Source organism: Liolophura sinensis, chromosome 7 (assembly GCF_032854445.1).
Source record: "Liolophura sinensis isolate JHLJ2023 chromosome 7, CUHK_Ljap_v2, whole genome shotgun sequence".
Classification (NCBI taxonomy): domain Eukaryota; kingdom Metazoa; phylum Mollusca; class Polyplacophora; order Chitonida; family Chitonidae; genus Liolophura; species Liolophura sinensis.
Genome location: NC_088301.1, coordinates 7,730,233 through 7,757,325, shown reverse-complemented (window position 1 = coordinate 7,757,325; position 27,093 = coordinate 7,730,233). Strand labels below are relative to the sequence as shown.

Here is a 27,093-nt window from a genome sequence, read left to right as displayed (position 1 = left end):
ACCTTATCCCGTTCGCAATGCTACATGCAGTGCCTTCATCCTGTTCGCAATGCTACATGTAGCTCTTTCATCCTATTTTCAATGCTTGTTCATTTAATATTCACTTCCTTCCTTTGAATGCTGTCTATTTGTAATCTTATGGTTTCTTGAACCCCAGATTAATTTTCTAAAATGCATTTTGTGGCCATGCATGATTTGGAAACTCTGTTGTTTTGAATGAAAAAGTTACTCAGAAACTGTCCTTTCATAGAATTTATGAAGTACCAGTTCTTTTGCGTAACCATGTATTTAATCACTTATGTCAGTTATCACTCTGTTTCATTTTGATCAATAGATTATTGATGCATGTGGACTACCAGAAGCTCATTTATTGTACATGGAAATGTTATCTTTCGACTCTTAAAAGGACAAAAAACAAAAAATAAAGGAATAAAGAAAAGAAAAACAGCAAACTAAGTACAGTGGCTGTAAATAGGAAGTTTTTTTTTCTAGTGTGGGAAATTCAGGTTCTCGTGCTGTTCACTTTGTGTTTGAAGGATAAATGCGTATGTCATACATGTATGCATGTAGTGTTTCTCATGGTTTGACAATAATTTAATTTATGGATCTGTTTATTTTATGATCTAAAATAATCGTACATGCATGATGTAGTGTTTTAAATGTGAATGTATTTTATTCTGTTTGGAAACTAGTGTAAATTAATGTTCAGCTTCTGGTGTAGTGATTTTTTTCCACTTGTGATCATATTTCAATTGAAGTTCACAGCTGTAGATATTAGGAAGATCTTATGATGCTGCAAAGTCTGAATGTACTATTTACAAAAAAATCAGTAAAAAAAATTCATAGCCCAGTTTTGATGTTGTTTTACAGGTGGGTTTGTGGGTTGTATGCGCCACCTTAAGATTCAGGGACGCACGATTGACCCCCTGGTGATGGTGCAGAGTAAGCAGGCCGTGGGTGTGGTGCTAGACGGATGTGACCTCAAGGACCGGTGTAAGGGCCTGAACCTTTGTGAGCATGACAGTGTCTGTGTGTCAGACTGGGAGGGTGTGGTCTGTGACTGTGTCAGGGTGCCCTATGTCGGCAAAACCTGCCATTTTGGTAAGTCACAGATATTTTGTTGGATGTTTCCAGTATTCTGTTAAGGATTTATTGCCATTATTGTTAGTTTTTCAGAGGGTAAACAGATTTCCCACTTTACCTTTGTCTTCAAAAAATTTCACTATTGCACATGGCATCCTATTAGTTTTCAGTAAATTCAGGAGTAATGTAAATATTCAACTGTTTCAACAACTAAAGCATTTTTTTTCAGTGGAATTTGTGGATTCCACCTCACGGTTTAGTGGAGTCTTCTTGAAAATGTTGTTGGTGATTATGAACTCCACTGGTACGCCCAGTGTTGTACAAGTCTTAAGCTGACACGTGGGAAAAGTGATCATTGACTTGCCAAAGTTCAGTGGTTTACCTTTGACACTCTGGTTTCCTCCACCCATAGAACTGACGTGAGTGAAAATCCTTGGGTGTCGCATTATACACCAATCAAATAAATAAATGAAAAAATACATAGTCAAAAGCATAGCCCTATGCCTGTAAATACAACTATTGTTGTTTGTAAATGAGCCTGATTGACAGGTGTACTCCCATCATGCCTATTGTAGCTAATTACCTGCGTACCTGTGACGAGTATTACCAGGCGGGGTGGAGAGGCTCAGGTGTCTACCGTGTAGACCCTGATGGGAATGGACCTCTCTCACCCGTCTACGTGAACTGTGACATGGAGCACATGGTGGCCCAGGAGGGATATGGCTTGACAGTCATAGAGCATAACCTGCCTAAAAACTTCACGGCCAGGGAGATAGGAGAGCCAGGCAGGAAGGTGAAAATCTCCTACAGGTGAGTCTGGGGTGAGCTGTGCCTTTAGTTAGTATTACGATGACAATCTGCTGCTGGTGAGTCTGGGGTGAGTTGTGGCTTTAGTTAGTATGTGGTGACAACCTACTGCTGGTTAATCTAGGGTCAATTGTGCCTTAGTGGTTTTGAGGCGTAAACCTCTTACAGGTGAGTCTTAGGTGATTTGTGCTTTCAGTGGTTACAAGGTAATTTAGTATAGATAATTATTTGGGCTTTTCTAACGTAGCAAAAATTCAGTTGGATTTAAGCTGATCGATTATTGCCATAAATCTCTGGGATAGTCTCTAGAAATTTAGATGCTATGGTAGAATGCATAATTGTGAAATATCTCATGGACTCTCCCCGTACAGTTCAGTGTATAACCTATCATTCTTCCCTTATAAATATTTTTTGATGTTTCAGAGGCGTGGACAGGTTTACATTAAAGGCCCTCACTGAGCGTTCATTAGGGTGTCGACAGCACATCAGTTACCTGTGTAAAGATGCCAAGCTCAGGTGAGAGCAATATATGATACTTCAGAACAGAAGCTTCCACATTGGAGGACGGCAAGTAGTTTTTAACACACGGTAGACTATGCAAACACCCAGTCAAGTGTTGTTGAGCGCTTGTCAACCCCCCTACATCCACAAAAGTGAGGGGACAGAAAGGGGACATGGAGTGAGATTTTAGATGGTGTGTTCATTGTTGTGGACAGATTGTAATTAGTATAAAATCTTTACTTGTCATAAAATCTTTTACTTGTCATACATGTAAGCCCTAAGAAAATCAGTTTTGAAGAGCTATTTCATAAATGTGTCAAGAATTGACTGAAACTTCCAAATATTTTATGTTGAATGGTGTAATATTCACCTTCAGTCTGGGTAAACTGACCTGGTTTAAGACAACTGATGGACGGGTGTTGGATTACCTGGGAACAACTGACCATGGAGACTGTCACTGTGCTAACAACAACACCTGTATCCAACCAGGTACAGCCTGTAACTGTGACGCAGGTGAGTTGTGGCAATAAGTATCATATTGTGTCTAATCAACTCGAAGCAGACATTTTTTTCAGGATCAAGTTATTTGATTGTTTTAAGAGACCATACCAAAGAATTTTTCACAAGGTGGCGGTAACTTGAGTGGCAGGGCTAAACCACTGACCTTGGGCAAGTTTCTAACAGACTGTGCAGACTTTCCCACCATATTGGTCACATTGGACTAGTTGTCTCTTTTACTTCAGAGTCTCCAAATTCCTTGCCCAAGGCCAAGGTTGAACAGACACTAGTTGTACCACAAGAAGAAAATCTCCCTGTGCTGGCACTATGGAAAGACAGTGAATTGTATTTGTTTGGGGTTTTTTTTTTAGAAAGTTAATTGGTTGCCATGTGTCTACTGACCGCTATCATAGTTTTATCCCTCTGCAAAGAGGCTAGTGGAATGGTAATTAACAGCTGAAATAACGTTCTGCCAGGCTGAAACTTGTACGTGCCTCTCATAGTCATTTGATTCTTATGTTCTGTTATTTGCAGATCTTCACAAGTGGACTGAAGATAGGGGATTCAATACTATCAAAGAACAGTTGCCTATTACAGAGATGGTATTCTTGAAGGACAAGGGACAAGGAGTGGTGACTTTGGGGCCACTGGAGTGCTGGGGAAACAGTAGGTCTACAATCTTTCCTGTATAAAGTATAAGGGAAACCGTTGATCTGCAATCAGTATTGTATAAAGCACAAGGAAAACAGTCGGTCTCTGATGAGTCTTGCATAAAGCATAGGGGAAAACAGTAGGTCTACAGTATGTCCTGTATAAAGTACAAGGGAAACAATAGGTCTAGGATGTCTTGTAGAAAGCACAAGGAAAACAGTAGGTTTAATATCTTGTATGTATGTATGTATGTATATAAGGGGAAACTAGGTCTACATTCTTGACTAAATCTAAGGGGAACAGTCTACTTGGGGTTAAGATACACGGAGGAATATGAAGCTGTGTAGTTCTTGCTCATTTCCACTTGAGAATCATGCCCTGGCTTGGCTTGATCACAGGGCAGTCCGAGACTTCACGTGATTAACTCACCAGTCACAGAACTTTAAAAGAAGACATCCCTTAATCTAGTTTTCACCCTAGGCCTTTAAAGTTAAAAAGAAAAAATGTTTCTTTTAGGTACTGAACTCTTGTAGCACTTTCATTACACTGTTGTGCATTTAAAGTTAAAAGTTTGGTAGCACTACCTTCAACACAAGTGAAAAAAAACACTATGGAAATCAGACTTAAAAATTGCAATGCTGTCAGGTCTATTTGCCCAATCAACTGATCAGCACGTCTCGTCCAAAATTCAGTCACAATGTCCAGTGACTAAAATCTGGCAGATCACTGATTGTAATTGGCATGTTAATAGTTGTGTGTCTATGTTCTTTATCCTCAATGGCATCAAAAAAAAAAAAAGTATATTTTATGTACATTGAATAGTCATTTTTGGACATGTTTTCGTTTTAATAATTTCTTCGTTATACATTTCTTTACTTTTAAAATTTTCTGTGAACAGCTGTAAGAAGTTGGCTGTTTGTTGTAATTTCTAATTCCAGAGTGCAGTCATGCATAGACAGATGTTCAGTAATGCAACCATTTAAATTTTAGATGTCTATTTCAGCAACAAGACGCATTAAATATAGCTGGGAGTGTTTTCAATTATTTTAGTGTTTATTGCATTTATTTACAGCAGTATGGCATGTAAAATGAAAATCAGGCAGTGAGGTTAAATTAAATTGCGTAAAATTAGGTAGTTTATAGCACAGAAGATTAAATAACTGTCAGCAGTTGTATGGCTGATTGAGCTTGGTTCCATTTGATGTTGATATAGCATGTGGATTTATCAGGCTACTTAAGTATGTATTTAAGGCAAGAGAATGAAAAAGTTTGTTGAAAATGTGCCAGTCAGGTCCGATTGAAGTATTGTTGATTTCATGTGAGTGGTGAAGCAAAATTTGTACACGTGAGATCTGAGCTTAAATGCTGATTTAACATTTTAGCCCCGTTTGTTATCGTAAACTGTCTTTACAAAACATTTTTTTTCTTTTGTAAAGCTGATTAATAGAGCACTTTTTTCAGAGAAATCTGTATGTAGAATTATTATGAAAATGATGCTAGAAATGATTTGTTTGTGTTAGCTGGTGGGGGAGCTGAGCTGAGAATACAGAAAAAACAACACATGGGAGATCATGGAGAAATGGTCACAGATACCTTGAGAATGTCCTCAGGTTTGGCCTTTATGAACAAAAGTGCCAGCATCAAAATCAAAAGAAGAAAAGAAAACATGAAAGCTGCATATAAAGTTGCATATAAAATTATTCTTTGCATCATTACACTCCAGCGTATTGGACATACATACAACTCCTTAATAACTGGACATAAAACCCATTTTTTCTACTCCGTCAGTGATCAATAAGCCCCAGGTTATACCAAAACCATCACGTGAATGCTGCAAAAACACTCAGACTGTCGGGAAAGCTGAAAATTACACAAATCCAAGGAATACATAATTGCCGACATCGATTTAAAGCATTTTCCTATGTAACATTTTGCGGGACGAATTTCTTCACCCACCGTTTTTGTAACCAGGGAAATCACATGGTCTCTAGCTTCTGGGCTGTCTTATAGAATAGTGTATAATTTCACACAATTATGTCTTTGTATCGGTCATATTTCTCCATGTATGTGAAGAAGTGAAGGGCGGCGGGTGTTTTGACCATAACCTGGAGAGCATTATGGCAACAGACATGTTGACTATATTCATCAGGTCTGTTGGATATGACATCGGCTCACTCTGGCAGCCGATGATAGTTCCTGCAGCAGCCTAGACCCTACCCAGACTTTATGGCACCACTGCCCGGGGTAAAACAATAGGGAGACTACATCTTGAGCTCTAATATTGGAGTTTCATATTCCTCCGTATTTTAATCCCAGGATCTACATTTTAGAATTGAACACTGGGGAGTCGCTAAATCTCCATCCTTGTGTAAATATAGAGGAAACAGCAGGCCTACTTTTTAGTAAAAACACAAGGGAAGTAGTGTATATACATCATTCTGTAAATATGAGAAAACAGTAGACTTACGCTCTTGTATAAAACTGTAGGAATACTGGGTCTGCACTCTCGTATAAAACACATAAGAAACATTAAGTCCAGATTTAAAAACTGCATAAGGAGCATTAGGGGTACACTTTTGTATGGATCTCAAACATTCTGTCTACACTTGGATCAAGTGAAACATTAGATGTGCGCCCCAGTCTAAACAACAGTGGAATTGTTATCAAACATTGACTCTCATGACAATATATGCATGATTGTCCTCAGTTGACCACCAGTGGGAGACAGCTGTGACATTTAAGACGACTGTGTCCTATGTGACAGCTCCAGCCTGGTCCACTGGAGACCTGGAGATCAGCTTTAAGACAGACCGGGCCTCGGCCACCCTGCTGCACCAGAGTAGTCCCCAAACATCAACAGACTTCTTCACCATGACACTCCTGGAAGGTACAATACTCCTATAATCCCTCATAATGAGGTGGCATATAGCTATCAGAGTTTTTTTTTATTTTTTGAGTAGTTGTCTTCACTTTCCCATATGGCAGAATATATGTGTATCTCCAGTATGATACATATGTATCTTACATACATGTAGGATTCTCATACTTATACGGGACCGTCTGTGGCCCAGTGGTCGAAGCTGCTTGTCTGAGCATTGATGTTGCCTCCCACTTACAATGGTATCAACATTTGTTGAAGACCACTTGTCTTCCACCAATATAATGTGCATACATGTATCTGCCTATGCCACATGTGGGAAAGTTTGTCAGTATTTTGCCTAAAGGCTTGATGATTACCCGGCCGTAAGTGGGAAGGTCTGCAGCAACCTGCGGATGGTCGTGGGTTTCCCCAGGGCTCTGCCTGGTTTCCTCCCACCATAATGCTGGCCACCGTCGTATGAGTGAAATATTCTTGAGTACGGTGTAAAACAACAATCAAATAAAATTGATGATTACCACGGGCACTCTGATTTCCTCCACTCATAATACATTATACTCCTACCATATTAGTGAAAAATGGTGTTTAGTAACTTTAAAATAAATTAATAAATAAAGTGTTTGAATGTTCCACTAATGTCTCATGCAATAGCATACTGAACATGTATATAATTGACTGATGAAACCTTACATGAAGTAATGCACAATATATGTGCATCACTGTGTGTTAAGATACCTAAAGTTACCTCCCCTTATTATGGATTGGTTTTGCAGACCATAAGCTGGAGATATCCTACAGTGTTGGGAGCGTGGAGAGGCGGATTGTGCTGCAGACAAAGGCCAAGTTCTCCAGTGGGCTGTGGAATCAGGTCAGAGTGGAACATGATCGCACCAACGCTCGCTTCACCCTGAACGAAGCCTCGGAAATGATCGATCTTCAGAAGGGAGAGAGACTGGCAAGGTTTAACGGCGCCATGTTTATTGGCAGTCCAGGAACTAAGTAACTATATGGAACTGCTGTATATTCATTTAGAATTAGTCTGAAAATTTCTCATGTTATAATAATGTTATTTTACTTTGAATGATAGTCGCCCGATGACAGTCATTCTCAATACAAAAAACAAACTGAGAGATAATCAAAGAATAAAATACTTGTAATGTCAGCAGGTAACAAGAATTTCAAATTAACTAAATTCATTTTAAAGTAGTGACAGTGTTATTTTTCTTGAAATAATAACTAACCAACCATCACTTTTCCAAATAAAAATGAAATTAACTGAAAACCAAAGAATAAAATCTTATGTCTTCATATATGTTGTATAGACATTTAGAAATTGGAAATGAATAAATTTATATACAGGTGTGATTAGTACATGAATATTATGTAACATTTTCGCTCGCTCCATTGCATCGCTGTCAATGTTCACTCCAGTTAATATGATGGGACGCATGCCTTGGGGTTTTCAAGCTATTAATTTGTTGGACTGAATTATAATATTCTTCCATGCTTGTTACAGGTTATCCGGCTCTAACGACGGAATCATAGGCTGTGTCAGAGGTGTGGTCTACAATAACAAACAGCTGGACCTGGTTAAATATGCTGAGGAAAAGTAAGTTACATTTTTGGAGTTGTACTGGTTAGTCCATTCACAAAGCTCTTTCGCCATTTCTTCAATATCTTCTCTTCGTTCCAACCAGTGTAACATCACAACCAGTGCTGAAATTCTTATGCAGGCATGGGGGCTGCATACACTTTAATAAAAAATTAATCACATGTTTATAAAATGACACTGTGGTGTATATAGCTGTATAACAATTAAATTTGAAAATGTCATTAAAATCATTAAAACAAAGTAATGCACTCAGAATGTCTTTTTTACAAGATATTGATATAAATCAAGATTTTCTCACCTGAAACTATACCATGTATATAAATGATTGTAACATTGTGTAATGGTTGAAGGATTTCACTACGTGGGTCACACGAGAATTCAAACTCGGGTCTCTGAAGTCCAGCGCTCTACCAACTAAGCTAAAGGGAAATTCCCACTAGTCACTGCTAGTACAAGCACTGGAGCTGCTCCCGTTACACTCCTCCCCACTTAAATCCTTTCATTCTCCCAAGACGCACCCACGTTCATAGGCCAAGAGTCCCAAGCTTCTTCGAACCTGTTAGGTCAGGGCATCAGATCATGGTTGAAGGATTGCACTACGTGGGTCACACCAGGATTCGAACCCTGGTCTGGTGGTACAAACACTGGAAAGTTGCTATCGCCAGAATTGTAATAATGTTTTTTTGTGGTTATAGGTCAGATGAGGTGGAGGCTGGGTGTACAGCATCATGTCAGTCCAGCCCATGTCAACATGGTGCTACCTGTGAGGAAGCCTGGGGACAGTACACGTGTCACTGTCTGAACACCTGGTCACACCTGGGCTCCAATTGTCAGCAGAGTAAGTATTAGTGGTGAACACCTGGGCTCCAATTGTCAACAGAGTAAGTACTAGTGGTGAACACCTTGGCCCCAAATGTCAACAGAGTAAGTACTCATGGTGAACACCTGTTCACACCTGGGCCGTCACACGACTGTCAGCAGAGTAATTATTCATGGTGAACACTTGGGGCCCGGCTGTCAACGGAGTAAGTACTCGTGGTGAACACCTGGGCTTCAACTGTCAAGAGATTAAGTACTCTTGGTGAACACGTGAGCTCCAACTATCAACAAAGTCTTCTGGTGTCATCATACGGGCATAAACTGTCATTAAGTGTAGAGTATTAAATAGTGGTGAAGAACACATAAGCACCAATTCTCAACAGAGTAAATACAAAATGCCAGTATCATTTGTTGACTTTAATGGTTGTATGTTGGCTTGGTTTCACATCTGTAGGATGCCACACATGTTTTCCCATTCTGTATCAGATGCATTTGTGTTTATCATCTGTACGAGGACCTGAAGAGTTTGGAGATTCCTTCAGTGCATTTGTTGAAATCCTTGCGTTTGCTTGGCTTGTAAGGTTACGTTAAAATGGGTCAATAGTTGAAGTATCTGTCATTTCTGTCCTGTTTTTTTTATTATTTGATGGAGATACATTCAGATTTATACCCGAGTCAGTAATCAATGAATATTCATGCTCTCTTCCCAGATATTGATGAGAACATGGCCACCATTGATGGTGCAGAGCACTCGTACCTAGAAGTGAACGTAACAACGCCCAGAGTCCTATCTGGCACACTTGTCTTCAGCTTCAGGACATTCCAGGCCAACGCTCTCCTCTTCTATATGCATGACCACTTCAACAACTTCATACAGCTGGAGCTGAGAAATGCTCGAGAAATTCTCCTTCTGTACAACTCACTAACGTACATCATTGATGAATTCATACCGGTCAGAGGTGAGTCAAGGTCAAGTTATAAGTTGATTCATAATTGTAAGGGTACATTCTTGGGAAAATTCTCCTTCTGTACTTGCTATTAATGTACTAATGTGTCATTGATCAGTTCATAAAGGTCAGAGGTGAGTCAAGGTCAAGTTATAAGTTGATTCATAATTGTAAGGGTACATTCTTGGGAAAATTCTCCTTCTGTACTTGCTATTAATGTACTAATGTATCATTGATCAGTTCATAAAGGTCAGAGGTGAGTCAAGGTCAAGTTATAAGTTGATTCATAATTGTAAGGGTACATTCTTGGGAAAATTCTCCTTCTGTACTTGCTATTAATGTACTAATGTGTCATTGATCAGTTCATAAAGGTCAGAGGTGAGTTAAGGTTAAATTGAGTCAGTGTTTTTAAGGTCATGTTCTTGGGAAGATCTCTTTTTGTACAAGTCCTGAACGTATATCAGTTGAGAGGTCAGAGATGAGTCAAGGCTAAATGAAATCAGGGTAAATGCACAGGGAAATCCATCTTGTACAACCCACCAATGGGACCATTTCAGTGGCCTAATGATTAGAGCCTCTTGCTAACGTCACAAAACCTATTTTGTGCTCTCCCATACCATCAGGATTAAACAATGTGACAATGAGAAAATACAAACAAAAACGCCTGATAGCCAACCAAAGAGTATCAGCTCTGTTTCTTGTTCAAAGGGATGATGTTTCTTTCACAAAGATTTTAGTTTGGTGCTTGGTCAGGGTGATGTTTGTGGACACAAGCCTTGTCCTCGTCCTACATGGGTGTAAGCATTTGGCCTACCTGGCTCTACCAAATTTACCGAACATAGCAGGACCTTCTGATTGATAACAGACCCTTTCAATCAGATTTCGGGAAGATGTTTTTGCAATAAATCTGACTTTGCTGAGGAAAAATAATGCAAAGTCACAGTATTTTTCTTTGACCAATGACTCTCCTGAGGTTTTCATGCCAGCTCACCCTGTAAAGCTACTGCAGTATCCTGCCCAACATGTACACATTGTGACACAGGCAGTTCAAAAGTGTGGTTCGAAATGCATCAGTTTCACACTTAAACTAACCGTAAAATTCAACTGATTGCAAAAATATCTGTCTATTCACCATACAAAACCACACTGACAATCAAGAGCAAATAGGGTTTTTGACATGACAGCCAATTATCTTGTGACGCTTCCAGCACTATTGATCCAGAAGGGCTTCTACAATATGGCTAGTTGGAGTGAATTGTCCTTCAGTGCCATATCCCCAGTGCTGAACTTCATCTTCTCAGCTTTCAAAACTTTATAGAATTTTTTACGTACTTTCCTGTGATAACTCTGTCGTTTATCATTTTTTCTATGTATATATAGTGGCAGACTTTGAGACTTCACTTTAATATTCAGCAATCAAATAACCAAAAATAAATGTATAAATTAACCTTAGCTCTGCATCAATATTTCTGCTTGACAGACTTGAACGATGGCAACTGGAAGCAGGTGATCATCGAAAAGCTGGACAGTGGCTGGCTTAAGCTCCAGTGTGGTAAGATCAGCAGGGTAATCCAACAGAAGCGAGCCCTGCTGAGGACCTACCTCTCCAAACCCTTCAACTCTCGAGGTAGGCATATGGCATTGCTGAAGTCAGACAAAGAGAAACTCTGAAAGTTAAACTTTCAATCTGTCATTTGAAAGCTTAGATTTTTTTACAAAATATCCAGAATATTGAGGAATTTTCAGTTTGGTGTGGATATAAATAAGTGATAAAGGGTAAAGTGAAAATCTGTGCTGCTTTTGTTGAGATATAAGTTGAATCCATTGTTGAGATATAAGTTAAATATTCTAGAGTAAAGAGTGAAAGACTAGTGACAGACTAGTGACACAAGTTCGTAAATAAAATGATACATTGACAGGTTTATCATATCTGACTGTTAATGTTTTGACAGAATCTGTTCGGCCAATCAGAGGAGAGCTTCCTCCTGACCCATTCATAAAGCTTTACGTGGGGGGTGTTCCTAAGGAGATGAAGACTAAAATTACGCCAGCGACTCTGCATGGCTGTGTCCGCGGTTTCCGTAGCAACGAGTACATCTTTGATTTAGAGGGATCTGCAGAGTATCAAAATGGTAGGTTGTTGGAAATATACCGTCAGAAACATAGAGTATCATGTGAGGATTCTGCTTTAACTTGTACATATGATGGATGTCAGACTAGTCGATTAGGCCTTGAAATCGTGAGCTTATCAAAGGTTGCTTTATTAAACTTAATGAGTTTGGACTGGACAAACTTTCATTACATGTATAAGAAATTGAGGGGCCTCCGTGGCTCAGTTGGTTAGTGTGCTAGCGCAGTGTAATGACCCAGGAGCCTCTCACCAATGCGGTCGCTGTGAGTTCAAGTCCAGCTCATGCTGGCTTCCTCTTTGGTCATAAGTGGGAAGGTCTTCCAGCAGCTTGCGGATGGTTGTGGGTTTCCCCCGGGCTGTGCCCAGTTTCCTCCCACCATAATGCTGGCCGCGGTCGTAAAAGTGAAATATTCTTGAGTATGGCGTAAAACACCAATCAAATAAATAAATAAATATATGAAATTGTTTTTCTTACATATCGCTCTCTTTTTTTGTGATATGCAGGTACATCTGTGGGATGCATAGCAGGCTGTGAAAAGCAGGGCTGTAAGAATGGAGGCCTTTGTGTGGAATTGTGGGAAGGAGAGTACCAATGTGACTGTATGAACTCTTACTACACAGGGATCACTTGTCAGACAGGTAAATGTACCAGTGTCACAGTATGAAACATTTACAAATCAAGATCACCTTTCAGACAGATAAATGTATCAGTGTAATAGTTATGTGTTTACATCATGTGTAACATATATTTATTTATTTGATAATTGTTTAAATAATATTTATTTGGTGTTTTACGCCATACTCAAGAATATTTCACTTATACAACGGCGGCCAGCATTATGGTGGGTGGAAACCGGGCAAAGCCCGGGGAAAACCCACAACCATCTGCAGGTTGCTGGCAGACCTTCCTGCGTACGGCCGGAGAGGAGGCCAGCATGGTGAGAGACTCCTCATTATGCTGCGCTAGCGCGATAACTAACCGAGCCACGGAGGGCCCCCTGTAAAATATAGGATAGCACTTAAAATATGCAGTTTCAAATACGGCATATGCAAATAATATTTTGAAATCATATTTACCTGAGATTTGGTGGCTCTTGTCTCATTGCAGAGCCATCGGGCATATTTGATGGGAGCACAGTGGTGAGATCAAAAGTGAAGCTAGATGCCACATCATTGGCTGCATCAAGCAGCACAGAACGTCTCACTGTTCATTTCACCGCTAACAGCACAGCCAACACAGAGAGGGTCGTCCTAGCTTTTGTCTACAGCTCTAGGTGAGTTTGAAACATTTTCATTTTTCGACTCACATAGACAGATATAAAAAAAATTTGGTGTTCTCATCATTAGGATGGTTCATGCCAATTTGCCCAATGTATGGGGGTAATGTTGCTTCTGCATTGTCTGCCTTGTGTGCGTGGAACCAACAGCTATAACTGATACCAAAGCTATGTGTATGTGTCTGTGTTTTGTTGTCAGAACTGGAGACTACATCCTGGTGTATCTGACAAGACTGGGAGACGTGGTGGTGGAGACAGACCTGGGCACAGGAACATGTGAGTAACGCGTACTTCTTAAATAAGCCAGATAGCTCAGGCATTATTTGTTCCAGTAGATTTGCTTTGCAGAACTCAAAATGTAGCTCATATCTGTTACCAGTTGCTTTAAGTGAAAGTAAGTTTCCGGATTCTATATTTATAATTATGTTATACTATGATGCGAGACTCTCAGGTGCTTTTGTGAAAGATGTGGACCTGCATTAATTGGGAATCAGAAATTTGAGAATGTTTGGTCATTTTTAAAATAATTTCGGTGACTTTGTTTTTTGCAGTTTGTTTACATATGAGACATAATTAAAACGTGATTCGTGTTGGAAATACGCCTTGTAGCTGTTTCAAATGGTGTGAATTGATCAGAGTGGACACATGAGGAGAAAGTTCCACATATGGGATAAGCAAAAGTATAAGGCCCTGTATGCCCATTTATTCCTGTTTATATTTATTTATTTATTTGATTGGTGTTATTGATTATACAATGGCAGCCAGCATTATGGTGGGAAGAAACCGTGGGAGGAAACTGGGTAGAAGCCAGGGGAAACCTATAACCATCCGCAGGTTGCTGGCAGACCTTCCCACCAAAGTCCGGAGAGGAAATTTTATTTATGTACACACAAATATAATATAGTTCAATTAAATGAAATATTTAGGTCTAATATTTCTAACAGTTATCTGTCTCAGCCTTTAATCTTTGAACTGAGATACACATCATGCTTTTATATGTATTAATGAGATTGAGATCTCATGGATCACTCTTGCAAGCTGTAATCCCATTCCAACTCAGCTTTAAGAAATGTTACAAATTGTTCAAAACAGACCTCAGTTGTGAATTTTTTTTGTGAATTAATCTGGAGGATTTGGTTTATTTTTTGTCAAGAGGTTTGTCAGGTGCCTGGAGAGGCACAGGTTTCTCCTAGATTCTACCTGGTTTTCTGTGTCCATTGATAGACCCGTAAATATACGGGAAATATTCTCGAGTACGGCTTAAAACACAAATGATGATATGCAGGATCAATCTAGCCTTGAACAGGAAATTTGTGGATTTCTGCTGATACCACTTTTCGTGAGGCCTAATAGTGGCTGACAACACACACATGATCGTTAGCACAGTCTGGACGTTCTTTGAAGACCTGTCTTCCTCCAATGTGGTGTGTATATCTGTATGCTTCACATTAGAGTAAGTGAGTGCTTGGGGCATTAAGGTGGTACTGAACAATTTTTTCATCATATGATGACAAAGGAGTCCATAGAGTGTATGTCCCTCCTTGTTGCAGGACAGATTTCCACCACTCTTTTATCTTGTGTTGCTTCACTGAGACAACTTACCAAAGGCAAGTAAGCCACCTCGCCCGAGCCATTATACTGATACAGGTTGGCCAGTCGTTGGACTATCACCTTAATGATGAAAACCAAGCGATGAAGTTACTTCCTCTTTTTTGAGTTCTCAAGCCTGACCCGACCCAGGATTGACCCTGGATCTACTGTCCTCAAAGCCCTCAACTGTGCTGTCGGGGACTGTGCTTCTCATTAAAAAGTTTATGAGTAACCATCAAAGATCAGTGGTTTACTCTGTTTTCTACCTATAAAGCTGACAGCCAATAAAATCCTTGAGCATGGTATTAAACAATCAGATAATGTATTTTCAGATATTGTCAAGAAATCAGGATCTTTTGTGGACGACCAGAGACATAAATTGGAGTACAAACGCAGGCAGACAGAACTGAGCTTAACTGTAAGTTTAGAACTTGTCTCTCTTATTATTTTTAAATCATTATGAAATAGTTTGCTCAGACCTGAAGGGTTTTTTTGTATGCATTTTTCATCTGTAGGCTATCAATAGAAGCCTTAAATGAACCTCAAACCTTAAGGCTAATTTTTATTGCATTGAAAAGTATTAAAGTTACAAAAGCATACCTGGTGCATTGTGGCAAAGTTTTTTATTTTATTGAAAATGTTCTTGGTAGTACAAAATCATAAATTTTTAAACATAGATTCATGTGAATGTCTTTCGAGAATAAACACACAAATTTAGTGCATCATTTAGTGCATCAAAGGTGTAAATAATTTCCTATAATTTTTTACAAAATGTGAATGTGGTTTTGTTTGGATTTTGGATGTTTTCATTATTGCATCAAAAACGGCTGAGTTACTGACTCCTGGCTTGAACATGTTCTTGCCACGGTGTGGCTGAAATATTGCTGAAGTGCCACCATAAAGCATAATCATTCATTCATTATTATAATCTAGCATGCAACAGCTTGGTCCAGTTATTTCTCGTACTTAATATGACTGATGTAAATCTGCATAATGAATCAATTTGAATTGTGTTGAAGCTCGCCCTAAGTTGTTTGTTTTGTTTACCTGTCCATAGCTGGACCCATTTGAGGGAAATAAGTCTAGTGTAATTGATTTAGCGGAAGTGAGTACTCATGTAGTTTAAGAAGCGTTGTTCTGAGATGGTGTTTGCTTATTTTGCATATTGTATAAAATTTTGTGCTATTTTTTCTTCAGTCTGCTTGTTCACCAAAAACAAAAACAACACATTTTTTCATTGTTTTGGTTTTTGTTGTGGAAGAGAGAAAAAGTCAAATTCAGCCAGACCCTTGAATATGGCTTATTTGAAAATTAGCTTTTGAAGCTTAATATAATGAAAGGATTTACTGAAATATTTGTGTTGGAATGGGATAGGGGAAAGGAACGCAACATTTTGTACCTATAGGAATTGTATGTTGGATTATTTGCCGAAAGTTTGAAATGCATGGCTTTTCCGGTGCAGTGCATGCTGGAATTGTTATTAAATATGTGGTAACTCTGTTAGAGTACAATGCACCCTTTTTTGTTTTTTTGTTTTTTTTTCAAACAGAATTGGGGACACAAATTATTTATTCGTTTGTTTCATTTAGTCTGGTGGTTACTTGGTGTCCACTTATCCATAAAGGTCTTTCTCCACACTTTTTATTCACAAAAATAATGTATTTTCATGTGAGTTGCAGTTGTACTTGTACAAAGTTGTCTCAGATTTTACACTTCTTGTGTTTGTAAAAATTTTGTTTTGGGCTATTTTGTATTGCATAAAGCACTTCATTTAAATAGAGTAATTATCAAAAGACATGTGTATGCACCTACCTATATGTATAATAAGACTGGTTTTGTCAGACAAGTCAAGTTGATACAGTCTCCATCGTATGTGTTCTAATCCAAGCCTTGCCATCCCTTCAGAATTATTTTGTCTGTAGGAAACTCACCATCAGATTGTTGAGATTGATGTGTAATTTCATGCCACAGATAGCACCACATGAGGGTTCTGTCACAAGACCACAGACTGTTCCAAAATCATGGATCGTGTGTTAGTTTTCTTCTTAACCATGCCATGGACAGGGATTTTGCAGATTCCTCCACACTCAGATCACTTGAGTCCCACCAATTTGATGTGCATAACTATGTGCCAATTGTGGGAAAGTCCGTCTGTATCTTGCCAAAGGACAGTGGTTTCTCCTGGACCTTGTGGTTTCCTCTGCACTTAAAACTAACCGCCATTGTATGAGTGGAAAATTTTGGATTATGACGTTAACCAACATTAAAAAATTACATAAATGATTTGTTCCTTTATTTTAATGCAGAAAACTCTTCTTTGTGTAACTGTAACTGCCAAAATGGCAGACACATTTTCTTTTCCAGGTGCGCAATGCTCTGAAATAAGTTAAAATGTTGAATTCATGTTGACATATCATTCTAAAAGCAGATTTTGGCAATGTAGAAATATTGTCATTACATGTGTATGTAACAGGGAATTCACTAGTACCATGTGTGTTTATGTATGTGTGTGTGTCATTCTGCCTGACTCTCTGTCTGTTTGTCTATCTGCCTGACCGTCTGTGTGTACCTGTATGCATGTGTGATAACATTCGGTCTGTGTCCAACCATAAGAACTACAGGAAGATATAATTTAATGGGTTAACTGTCTTCTGCATCATTGTATTACTTTGTCACCATGTCAAGTCAGGGATATTTATTTATGTCTCTCTATCTGTGTACAGCTGGACCAGGACAGGCCTTCCACTGTGGTTCACCCAGACTACACCCTGGATAGAGTGGACACAATTATGGTTGGAGGTGTGGTGCTGAACAACCCCAGGTTCTCTAATTACCAGAACTTCACAGGCTGCCTCTCAGGTAACTTTAACTTTAAACCGGATTTGCATTCAATGCAGTTTAACCGATTTTTTGTCACTCATTGTCATCCAGAAATCTATAATTCAGTGAGGAAAGATCGTAAACTTATGACTAGGAAATATCCAGGGCTTTACCTGTGTGCAGTTTGCACCTGGTTTACACCTGGTACCAGACCACTGAACACCAGATAACTACATTATCACAAAATACAATAATTCTTATCAAAGAGAAAACCTGTTTGAACCATTTTGTTGTACAATGATCTTTAAACTGATATTCCTTGAAAAAGCCATGGATTGGCCCTTGAATGATGAGAATAATAAGTGCTGGCATGCAAGTACCAGCTAAGTTGTTTTGACAGAGCTCTGGAAGCTTAAAATACCAATTATCCTTTTAATAACTTCAGTAATTTTGATACCAATTTTCACCTGTCTCAAAGTCACAGACAGCTGTGTGCTATAAGTGACGTATTATCACCTGTAATAGCCAAGTGTCACCTGTAAACTTCACCTGTGGCCTTGGTGAAGGCACTCATTGACTTACCAGGGTGATGGACTTGTATCATTGGAGCGAGAGGTGCGCATAGGTCGTGTTCCATGTTCCACAACGTTGCACTTTTACTGCCGTCCTCAGTAAATCTTGACTTGAATGTTTCCATGATTTATGTATTCAAAAGGAGAGCGGATCAAACTGTTACACAGTTAAGCATATACTGCATTGTCTCCAAGTGTGCATGATGTTTTTCTTTAAGGTATACTACTTAAAGTATTTTTGCAATAGCTATTGTAAAAAAATTGGCGTTTTCAACAGTTGCAACAAGGAGAAAGGGTAACCATTTTCTTTCAATAAGAACCACCTCATTCTATGATTGACTTAATAACTTGTCCATGACTAAAAAGTTACCCATTTTGCCAGATTCTGAAAGCTCTTGTTTTTTTTTGTGCCAAGTGAGGATTGACTAATGGCAAAATTCCTGTGAATGGTAATATGCAGTTTTCACCAATATACATAAAAAAAAGCCCTGCTTGACTAGATAAATGCAAAATAGGTTTGTATCTAAAAATGCCTTCTTTTCCTCCGTGGATTTTTAGTGCAACTACAGTAAATGTAGTAACAACAGCTGCTCAAAAGGTATTTTTGGAAACGATATATAATACACATACACACAGTATAGATGTTAAGACATTTCAGTTTGGTTGAAGGCGATGAATGCCTGAAATGCGATATACTTTGCCATGCAGTGTTAGGTGGGGTTATGTGGCCAGAAAAGGCGTGGGAACTCTGGCAAGATGGCACTCCTGCTTTATACTTCAAACTAGATTCATCTGTGGTTTCAAAAATACAACGAAAAAAATGCCTGTGTAAGAACTAAAAAGTTACAAGTAATACAACAATATATATTTTCCTTTTTTTTGCATATTAATAAATGTAAATTGAGAGACAAATTGTTTAGATGTCTGATATCCTGTGATTTCGTAACTTTTCCTTCATTTATTTCTTTTTGGGAGCTGGGTGAATGGAAGGTTCAGGTTGGAGTGTAGTGTGAATTAACTATCTAGCCAGGATTTTGATTGTGATGATCCAAATTTACTCATGCTCTCCCGTAATCATGTTTTAGAGGTTTTGTCAACCAGTTATTGTTAATATTAGGGTAAAAGGAAAAAAGTCTGCCTGGGAAAATTAGGGTTAGAAACATCCTTGAATTTCCAAGGACCTGAAACCTGTTGTGTATTGAGGTAATCGATCCATGTCAAGTTTCTGTGGGCAAGCTCAGTCACGGTTAGCTGGGACAGATGAGCTGATGGAGGTATTCAGTCTATGTGGGGGCAGTGGTGTTAATTGTGACCTGTGATTACAGGTGTTGTTGACTGGGCAGATTGGATCATGTATAAACTCACCTGCAAAACACTTACCAGTGGCTGTTGGTCTCTCTAGCTCCACAGAGCAGTGTTAGTGAGTCAGTTAATCTTTTACCTGTAAAGCTTTAATACCAAATATTGGTTCTCACCTGGGTTGTTAAGTCAACAGTGTTCAACTCTATAGTGGATACTTTCCAATACAAGGTGTATGATTTAATGAAGAATTGCCTGTTGGAAAGGTAAGATTTGTCTACCTAGTCAGAATGAACAGATTTCTTATTCACAGAATTTAGGGGGTGCCATTTGGACCAGTAAAAGTCTTCCATATTCAGTTGTCCTCATTATATTTGACCGTATTCAGAAGTCTGCATTTATTTACATGCAGGGTGCTTGGAGATTTTTCCAGTTCAAGACAAGCAAAATAACTAAAATTAAATGTAATTTTAAATAAACAAGGTAATTGCATGAAAGCAAATTACCAGAACTTCACAGGCTGCCTCTGTTCACTCTTGAAAACAGAAATGAAGATGGCATTTTGGTATCATTATACTTGGGGATTAAAGAGCCATTTCGGTGCACACACATTTCAGGCTAAATTTGCTAGTATGCCACATGGGTACATAGTATGTACAATGGTTATCACATAAAGATATGTCAAGCTTATTACAATTCAGTGCAAAAAAAACAAGAAATTCAGTCATTTCCGTGCAAATTCGTGATGTGACTTCACATTACCTTTTTTGACGCTACTATGACTTCACAAAACTCCAGTTGACTCAGAAGACCATGTCATCTGTGAATTAGCTTTAGTGTGATTGACAACGCTGCAGATTAAGTCAGCCCAGAAAAAATGATGTCACTTGAGGGAAATGACGTCACTCCAGGAATTTGTACATAAATGAGCTAAAATTTTGTTTCTGTCAGCTTTCTGTATTAGTAGGATTATTTAAAGATCTGAGAAAATTCATACATGGTATATGAATGAATGCATGTTGCACTGGACAGAATACCTTTCTTCTTCTGTTCATCAAGAGAAGAATCGTGGCTGAAATGGCTCTTTAGGATGTGATTGTGAACACCATATTTACCACAGTGGGATGTAACTCTTTGTGATTATGCATACTACATGCATGATGTTGTGTGTGATTAAGAATACTGTGATTCCACTACATGATTGAGAACACTTTGATGCTACTGAGTGATTGAGAATACTGTGATGCCACTACATGATTGAGAACACTTTGATGCTAATGAGTGATTGAGAATACTGTGATGCTACTGAGTGATTGAGAATACTGAGATGCCACTACATGATTGAGAACACTTTGATGCTACTGCAGGATTGAGAATACTGTGATGCTACTGAGTGATTGAGAATACTGTGATGCCACTACATGATTAAGAAGACAGTGATGTTATTACATGATTGAGAATATTGTGATGCTACTGAGTGACTGAGAATATTCTGATGCTACTGCAGGATTGAGAACACTGAGATGCTATTACATGATTGTGAATACTCTGCTACTATGTAATTGAAAGTACTGTGATGCTACTACGTGATTGTGAATACTTTGATTTGACTTTTGTGATTGTGAATACTACAGTGTGACTCTTTGTTAACAGACGTAGTTTACTACCCACTTGCCAACAGTGTACTGAAATTTCAACCGCTGAAGGAACTCCATCAGGTACCACAACACGACACCGTGGAGGCGTGGGGGGAGGAGCCTGTACCGTGTAGCCCCACCCCACCTGTCATGGAGAAGCCTCAGCAGGAGATCCCGTCCTCCCCCTCAGACTCGGAGTCTCGTCCTGAGGTAAGTTAACAGTGCTGGCTAGGGAAACATTTTAGTCTTACCTGTAAACGGGCAGATGGAAGATGTAAGGCATAATACGTGTTCAGTAAAGGACAGTGTAATATAAACAACACTTCAGGTAGTTATATAGTTTTTACCCCTCGACCAATTATTTTTTTTTTTGATAGTTGAACTGTGATTGGCGCCTTAACGTGGAAGTTTCTTTTAATTGATGACAATCAGTTTTATCATGATGGGTGCAGGAAATTAAAATACCCAGAGAAAATTTATGACCTGTCCTCCATACATCTACCTGGCAAACCCTCTATCCCTAAGCCACAGCTGAACCAGCAGAAGCTGAATTTGGATCTGTGACATTGATATCACATAGGCTATACATTTTGGAATGTATGAATTATAATCTTTAGGACCTACGTGTAGAGGCTACTGTCATAAAATTTTGTAAATCAAATTTCATGTAAATCAAAATCATATTTGACATTGTCTGGGCTATAGTGCGTAATGCGACGTGATTTATCAGCTACCGTACCTTTTTAATAATTACAGCCGCATTTTCTGAAACTGTATACTGAGGCTGTATACTTGCAAGGGCTGTTGTCTTAAGTCGTAAACTCTGTGGGGAGTAGGGGATTACCGGTAGTTGATCAGCGACAGTTGCCCACATCTCCGCCATGTCTGAGTGAGCCTCACCATCTTGGCAAAAGGGATAGGGGCAGAGAAACACACTGCCAGTTTTTTAAAGATTCACATTTTCCATTGAAGATTGTAAGAGGCAGGGATGAATGTCAAGATGTAAAAAATGAAAAATAAAAACGTCATGTAGATGGACTGAGCACATTTGTGATTACCAGTACTATCCCAGCAAACAGTGTGATAACTGCTACTTTGAAAGATGAAATCCTCCTCTGCCTATAGTGCGGCCCACATTGTCATAGGCCCATAGATCCTGCATTTGATACGATCAGCATTCAAACTCTTTGATGAGTATGTGAAATGGCTAGCGAATAACCACCTTTTAAGTCTTCCATGACAGCTCTTTCACTTTTAAGGCAATTTCTATCACCACAGCATGTGGCGTGTGTTAGCTGCATGATCCTTACCTCTATGCGTCGAAACTCACACTCGCATACCAGCCGTCAACCAGTAAGGAAGGTCCAGTTCAATCATCACGACCAGTTCCCAAAACAACCTATAATCCACCTGAAAGCTGGGTGTGACAGCCAAAAAGTACATACATGTAGTCTCATAAACAGCATCAGAATTTTACATGGTGTATATGTTTTACGATTTACTGTCAAATGCTCTAAGAAGAAGAAATTTTGGACAGAAATCCAATAATAACGGATCTAAGTGTCTTAGCACTTGTAACTGCTAGAGATTTTACTTCATGAGCTCAACTGATACTATGAGCCCACTCACTTGGAGACTGTTCCATTCACCATGGGGTGATTGACCAATCCAAGTTAGATAAACAGTGCTTTGAGATTCTTTCACGGAGTAGTCACCACCCCTCTCATGCTTTTAATAGACTGGCTGAAACTTGAACTTACCATCCAGATTAACCTCGCGCATCTGTTGGAGTCTGCTGTTGATCAAGGCCTTGCTTCCTGTGAATTAAAAGCTTTTATTGCTACATTAAAAATAAAAAGGTTTGTCACAGTAGATAATTGTTCATTCACCAGCATATGTGCCTGTAGGCCTGTCGATAATTTGGGAAAGCTGCTTAAAACTATATTGTAAATATATTATAATTCAATGATGCTTTGTGTTGTGAGTTTGTTATCTGGTAATAATTCCTATAGCCAGTACAGCAGTTGCAGCAATTGTTCTGCATGCAATCTTGATTTTTGTCATCCATGTGCACTTTGCATATTTTGTATTCAGCTGAAGAGTTTGTCAAGATGCTTCAGTTTAATTGAAGCCTGAATGAACTGAGTGAGGTTTCCAAGGGAAGGATGTTGAGGTACACGATAATGTATTCACTGAGACCGTGCCATACTCTGCATCATTCGTAACTATTGAGTATACCTATAGAGAGATTGGTAGATAAAAACTCATGAAAATTTGGAAATTCTTCTCTTTACTTTAGACATTAATTTGGACACAGAACGTATATGTATGATCTTTTGTCTGGAAATGACTTTCCAGAGCTTCCTATCTCCCAGACCTGGAGGTGGTAGATGAAATCTGCATGGTTTGTGTGCTCGTCCAGGAACTGGAAAATCAGGTCTTTCATCTTTTCAGTTGAATCTAACCAGTTGAACTTTGTTTTTTGGTCGAACATTGTTTATATACTTTGTCAAATTGGCATTACCTTTCACAGCAAAACGTAATCAGAGATTGATATTCCCTGGTACATAATAAAAGTATTCAGCCCTGTTTAGCTGATGTAATGACATGTATACATGGAATGTACTTGCACAACTAACTAACTCTTGAAATCCTCATGGTAAATTACCCCCCCACCCCCCTCCCCCCCACACTCAATGAGACTCAGCCGTCAGATTGTTCTCATGCTCCCTCCAAAGGAGACAGGTGGTTAGTAATAAAAGGGAAGTCTACTTGCAAGGCGGACACGCGTGCTTCCACATCCACATTTGTAAGGCAGCATTGTTAATTCAATGACCAAACGCCAATCATCCATGTTCCGATCTTATATGGGCCCCAAACACGAGTGGGGACGAAGACAAGCGATTGGTAGATTCAAGGCAATCCTGCTGATATAATACTTAATTCGGCTGTAAATTATTCCCTGTAAATAATGCCACACGACCATTGACTTTGAATATCAGATAACATAGTTTGTGAAATACAATGGGAAGATGGCATGGTGAGAGTTTTGGGTAAGGAAATGGCAAAGAGATATTTTCACTATGGTGATGTTCCGGCATGAATATTTTTGTTTCATTTTTGTGTCTATACTGAAAGCTGACACCATAAGATGAAGATGATGCCGTGTACAAGCTGTGAGGAAAGCCTGGCTTTATAGGCTAGGGTAGGCGTATGCTCCAGTTGTTATCCCCCGCTATGAGCACTTCGCGGGAGATTTGTATGATCTACCTGCGGAACATTTCTTGTGTATCTCAGTTAACGAGTGCCTGTAATTATTGAGAAGGTGGGGTAAGTTATGAAATATTGATTTATGAAGTTTTTGGAAAGCGGATGTAGTCTTTAACATGAGTGTGTGTAAATGTTTTGATGTTGTGACAGATTGTGACAATGCCTCCATGGGACAAAGGGCCAGCAGAAGTCGAGTTGATCCAGCCCATCCAGACACCTAACATCACAAATATCACTCGGATCGTCCCAATCATAACATCTTCCACAGACTACCTCACCATCAGTAAGTCCACTGTAGACCCTCACCAAGATGATTACATGTATGTGTTCAATACCAGCGCCATACATTTTTTCTGGTATTTTTTATGCCCTTATGAATTCTGCAAAGGAGCATTACATTAGCTATCCCTTATTAAGCACTTCAGATTATGGAATAATGCCATTGAGAATGTGCGCAATTATTTCACATTAATTTGAATTCATACAATGAATTCATGGATTAATGGTTAGAGCCTTTGCCTTGAAGTCGGGAGACCCCTGAATCAAACCCGTGTCAGGTCATACCAAAAACTTTAAAAATGGTACTTGCTGCTGCCTCACTTGCCGCTCAGTACTGAGAGATTAGTGCAACAGAACTGGCTGGTGCGGTGTCAGTATAAAATGTCTGGGTGTTTTGTCATGTCTGTTATCTTCAGCATAACAATTCAGTTGTGGCAGCACTGTGGTGGCATGGACTCTCCCTGCCACAAGAGGACACAATATAAGTAGACACACCTGATCACTCCTCATCATCATATGACTGAAAAATTGTTAAGTATGATGTTAAACCCCAAGCATACATACATACATACGTTCATTTTTATAATGATTATTAGGCTGTGAATAAAATATATTTGAAAAAAATAAGCACAAAAGCAAAGCAGCTTGGTCGTTTCTCTCCAGCCTCTTGTAGATTCCCAGCCATTGTAATTCCATTCTTCTGAAATTAATTATCTTCTATATGCTGTTTACTTCCAATATGGTATATAACCTAAAATTTTGCCCCATCAGACAAAGTGGCACACATCAGACAAAGTGGCACATCACCACTTTGTCTCATTTGAGGTTTCCTTGAAAGGTAGGACGATACCCTAAGTGAAAAGAAATTTTCATTTTAAGGCATTAATTGCCTCTGAAATTGCATTTTTTAAGTGAAGTTTAAGGTCAATTATAATGGATTTAAGCTGTTGTTTTCACCGTCTTCAGTTTTTTGTTAGCGCTAGATAAAAGAGCGGTGGAAATCTGTCCTGCAACAAGGAGGCACATTACATCCACTCTAAGGACTCGCTCACTCAGTTATTTGTGAGTGCTAGATAAAAGTGTGGTGGAAATCTGTCCTGCAAACAAGGAGGCACATTACATGTACTCTCAGGACTCCTTCGCCATATGACTGAAAAATTGTGAGATAAAAGGTTAAACCCCAAGCACTTGCTCAATCAGTTGTTTGTGAGGTTTTCTTCTAATACTAATGGACATGGTTGGTAGTCATGAAAAGAACTGAATTCTCATAATTAAATGTCCCTGTCATGAATTGTCATGAAAAATGTCATGAATTTTTAAAAATTATTACAGTATGATGGTGAAATATTTTATTTACATCATTTATAAAAGAGTGTGCTACTAGTCTTGAGAATTCATGAGTTTTTCATCTGAAAACATTTGTGGTACCCCTGTATAGAATATGATGTCTATGATCTGTATGTCCTCCCCCACAGTTATAGCAGTGACTCTGGTGGCCTTCCTGTTGATCGTGGCTCTAGTGATCGCCCTTCTTCTGGCTCGTTTACGACGCCGACGGGAACGATATGACGTACAGAAGCAGCCAGCGGAGTACCACGAGCTAAAAATGCCACTGAAGAGCGCAGAACCGGGTAAACCACCTCAGGCTGGTCGGGTGACTGCCAGTCACCTGGCAACCATGGATGAGTTTAGTTTGGTGTCGGGAGGCACGTTGGATCAGGGTGCGTTTTGTTTTGTTCATTAACAAACTTATGACATTTAACCACTATTCATGTGAACTGATAAAAGTTTAAACAACTTGAAGTGATAAAGTGAAAAGGCTAAGATACTTATTAATGTATCTATTATCAATATTTTTCTCTGTAATTATGCACATTTATGACATTGGTCAGGAGTCTAGCTACAAGAAACAGAAGTGTTTTCATCAAAGGGAGAGACTATCTTTTTTCATTACAATAAATAAAATGCAGAAAACTGTCAGGTTATATGCTGGACTTTTTGAACTAAATTGAACTTGTTGAAGCAGCAAAAAAAGAAGAATCTGTGACATCGCTGTACTTCAGCGGTTTCAATAAGGTCCATAATGTCCACGGTAGAGCCTCAGTCTTTATTTCCATTTTATCCATTGTGAATAAGAAAAAATCAGCATGAAATAGCCTTTCAGGTTCTTTTATTTGAAGATGGTCTGTTCTAAAATGCCACCCGCTTTGCTAGGTACCTGATAATCCTCCTGACTTAATAAGGAAGGGGCGAGGGGGTAAGAACACCATCACGGCACGATGACCCAGGAGCTTTCCACCAATGTGGTCACTGTGAGTTCATCTCCAGCTCATTTGCTGGCTTCCTCTCAGGCCATAGGTGGGAAGGTCAGTTGGCAGCCTGCGGATGGTCGTGTATTTCCCAGGCTCTGCCAGGTTTCCTC

General features: G+C 39.1%; 1 protein-coding gene across 2 annotated transcripts in view; it reads left to right on the top strand.

Moving 5' to 3' along the window:
- The window catches only part of LOC135471500 (axotactin-like), a 104,649-nt gene that overhangs the window by 65,790 nt on the left and 11,766 nt on the right, over window positions 1-27,093 (top strand). Inside the window, exons 14-34 of one of the 2 annotated variants that reach the window (XM_064750760.1) lie at window positions 871-1,101; window positions 1,659-1,893; window positions 2,314-2,406; window positions 2,768-2,904; window positions 3,424-3,555; window positions 6,248-6,427; window positions 7,192-7,417; window positions 7,935-8,027; window positions 8,726-8,868; window positions 9,560-9,808; window positions 11,277-11,423; window positions 11,749-11,928; window positions 12,432-12,566; window positions 13,036-13,201; window positions 13,404-13,480; window positions 15,127-15,212; window positions 15,852-15,899; window positions 17,518-17,653; window positions 21,139-21,332; window positions 24,543-24,675; window positions 26,147-26,392. In XM_064750760.1, coding sequence (XP_064606830.1) covers window positions 871-1,101; window positions 1,659-1,893; window positions 2,314-2,406; window positions 2,768-2,904; window positions 3,424-3,555; window positions 6,248-6,427; window positions 7,192-7,417; window positions 7,935-8,027; window positions 8,726-8,868; window positions 9,560-9,808; window positions 11,277-11,423; window positions 11,749-11,928; window positions 12,432-12,566; window positions 13,036-13,201; window positions 13,404-13,480; window positions 15,127-15,212; window positions 15,852-15,899; window positions 17,518-17,653; window positions 21,139-21,332; window positions 24,543-24,675; window positions 26,147-26,392 — 3,267 coding nt within the window. The remainder of the gene's footprint in view (window positions 1-870; window positions 1,102-1,658; window positions 1,894-2,313; window positions 2,407-2,767; window positions 2,905-3,423; window positions 3,556-6,247; window positions 6,428-7,191; window positions 7,418-7,934; window positions 8,028-8,725; window positions 8,869-9,559; window positions 9,809-11,276; window positions 11,424-11,748; window positions 11,929-12,431; window positions 12,567-13,035; window positions 13,202-13,403; window positions 13,481-15,126; window positions 15,213-15,851; window positions 15,900-17,517; window positions 17,654-21,138; window positions 21,333-24,542; window positions 24,676-26,146; window positions 26,393-27,093) is intronic. The other variant, XM_064750759.1, reaches the window with a different exon arrangement.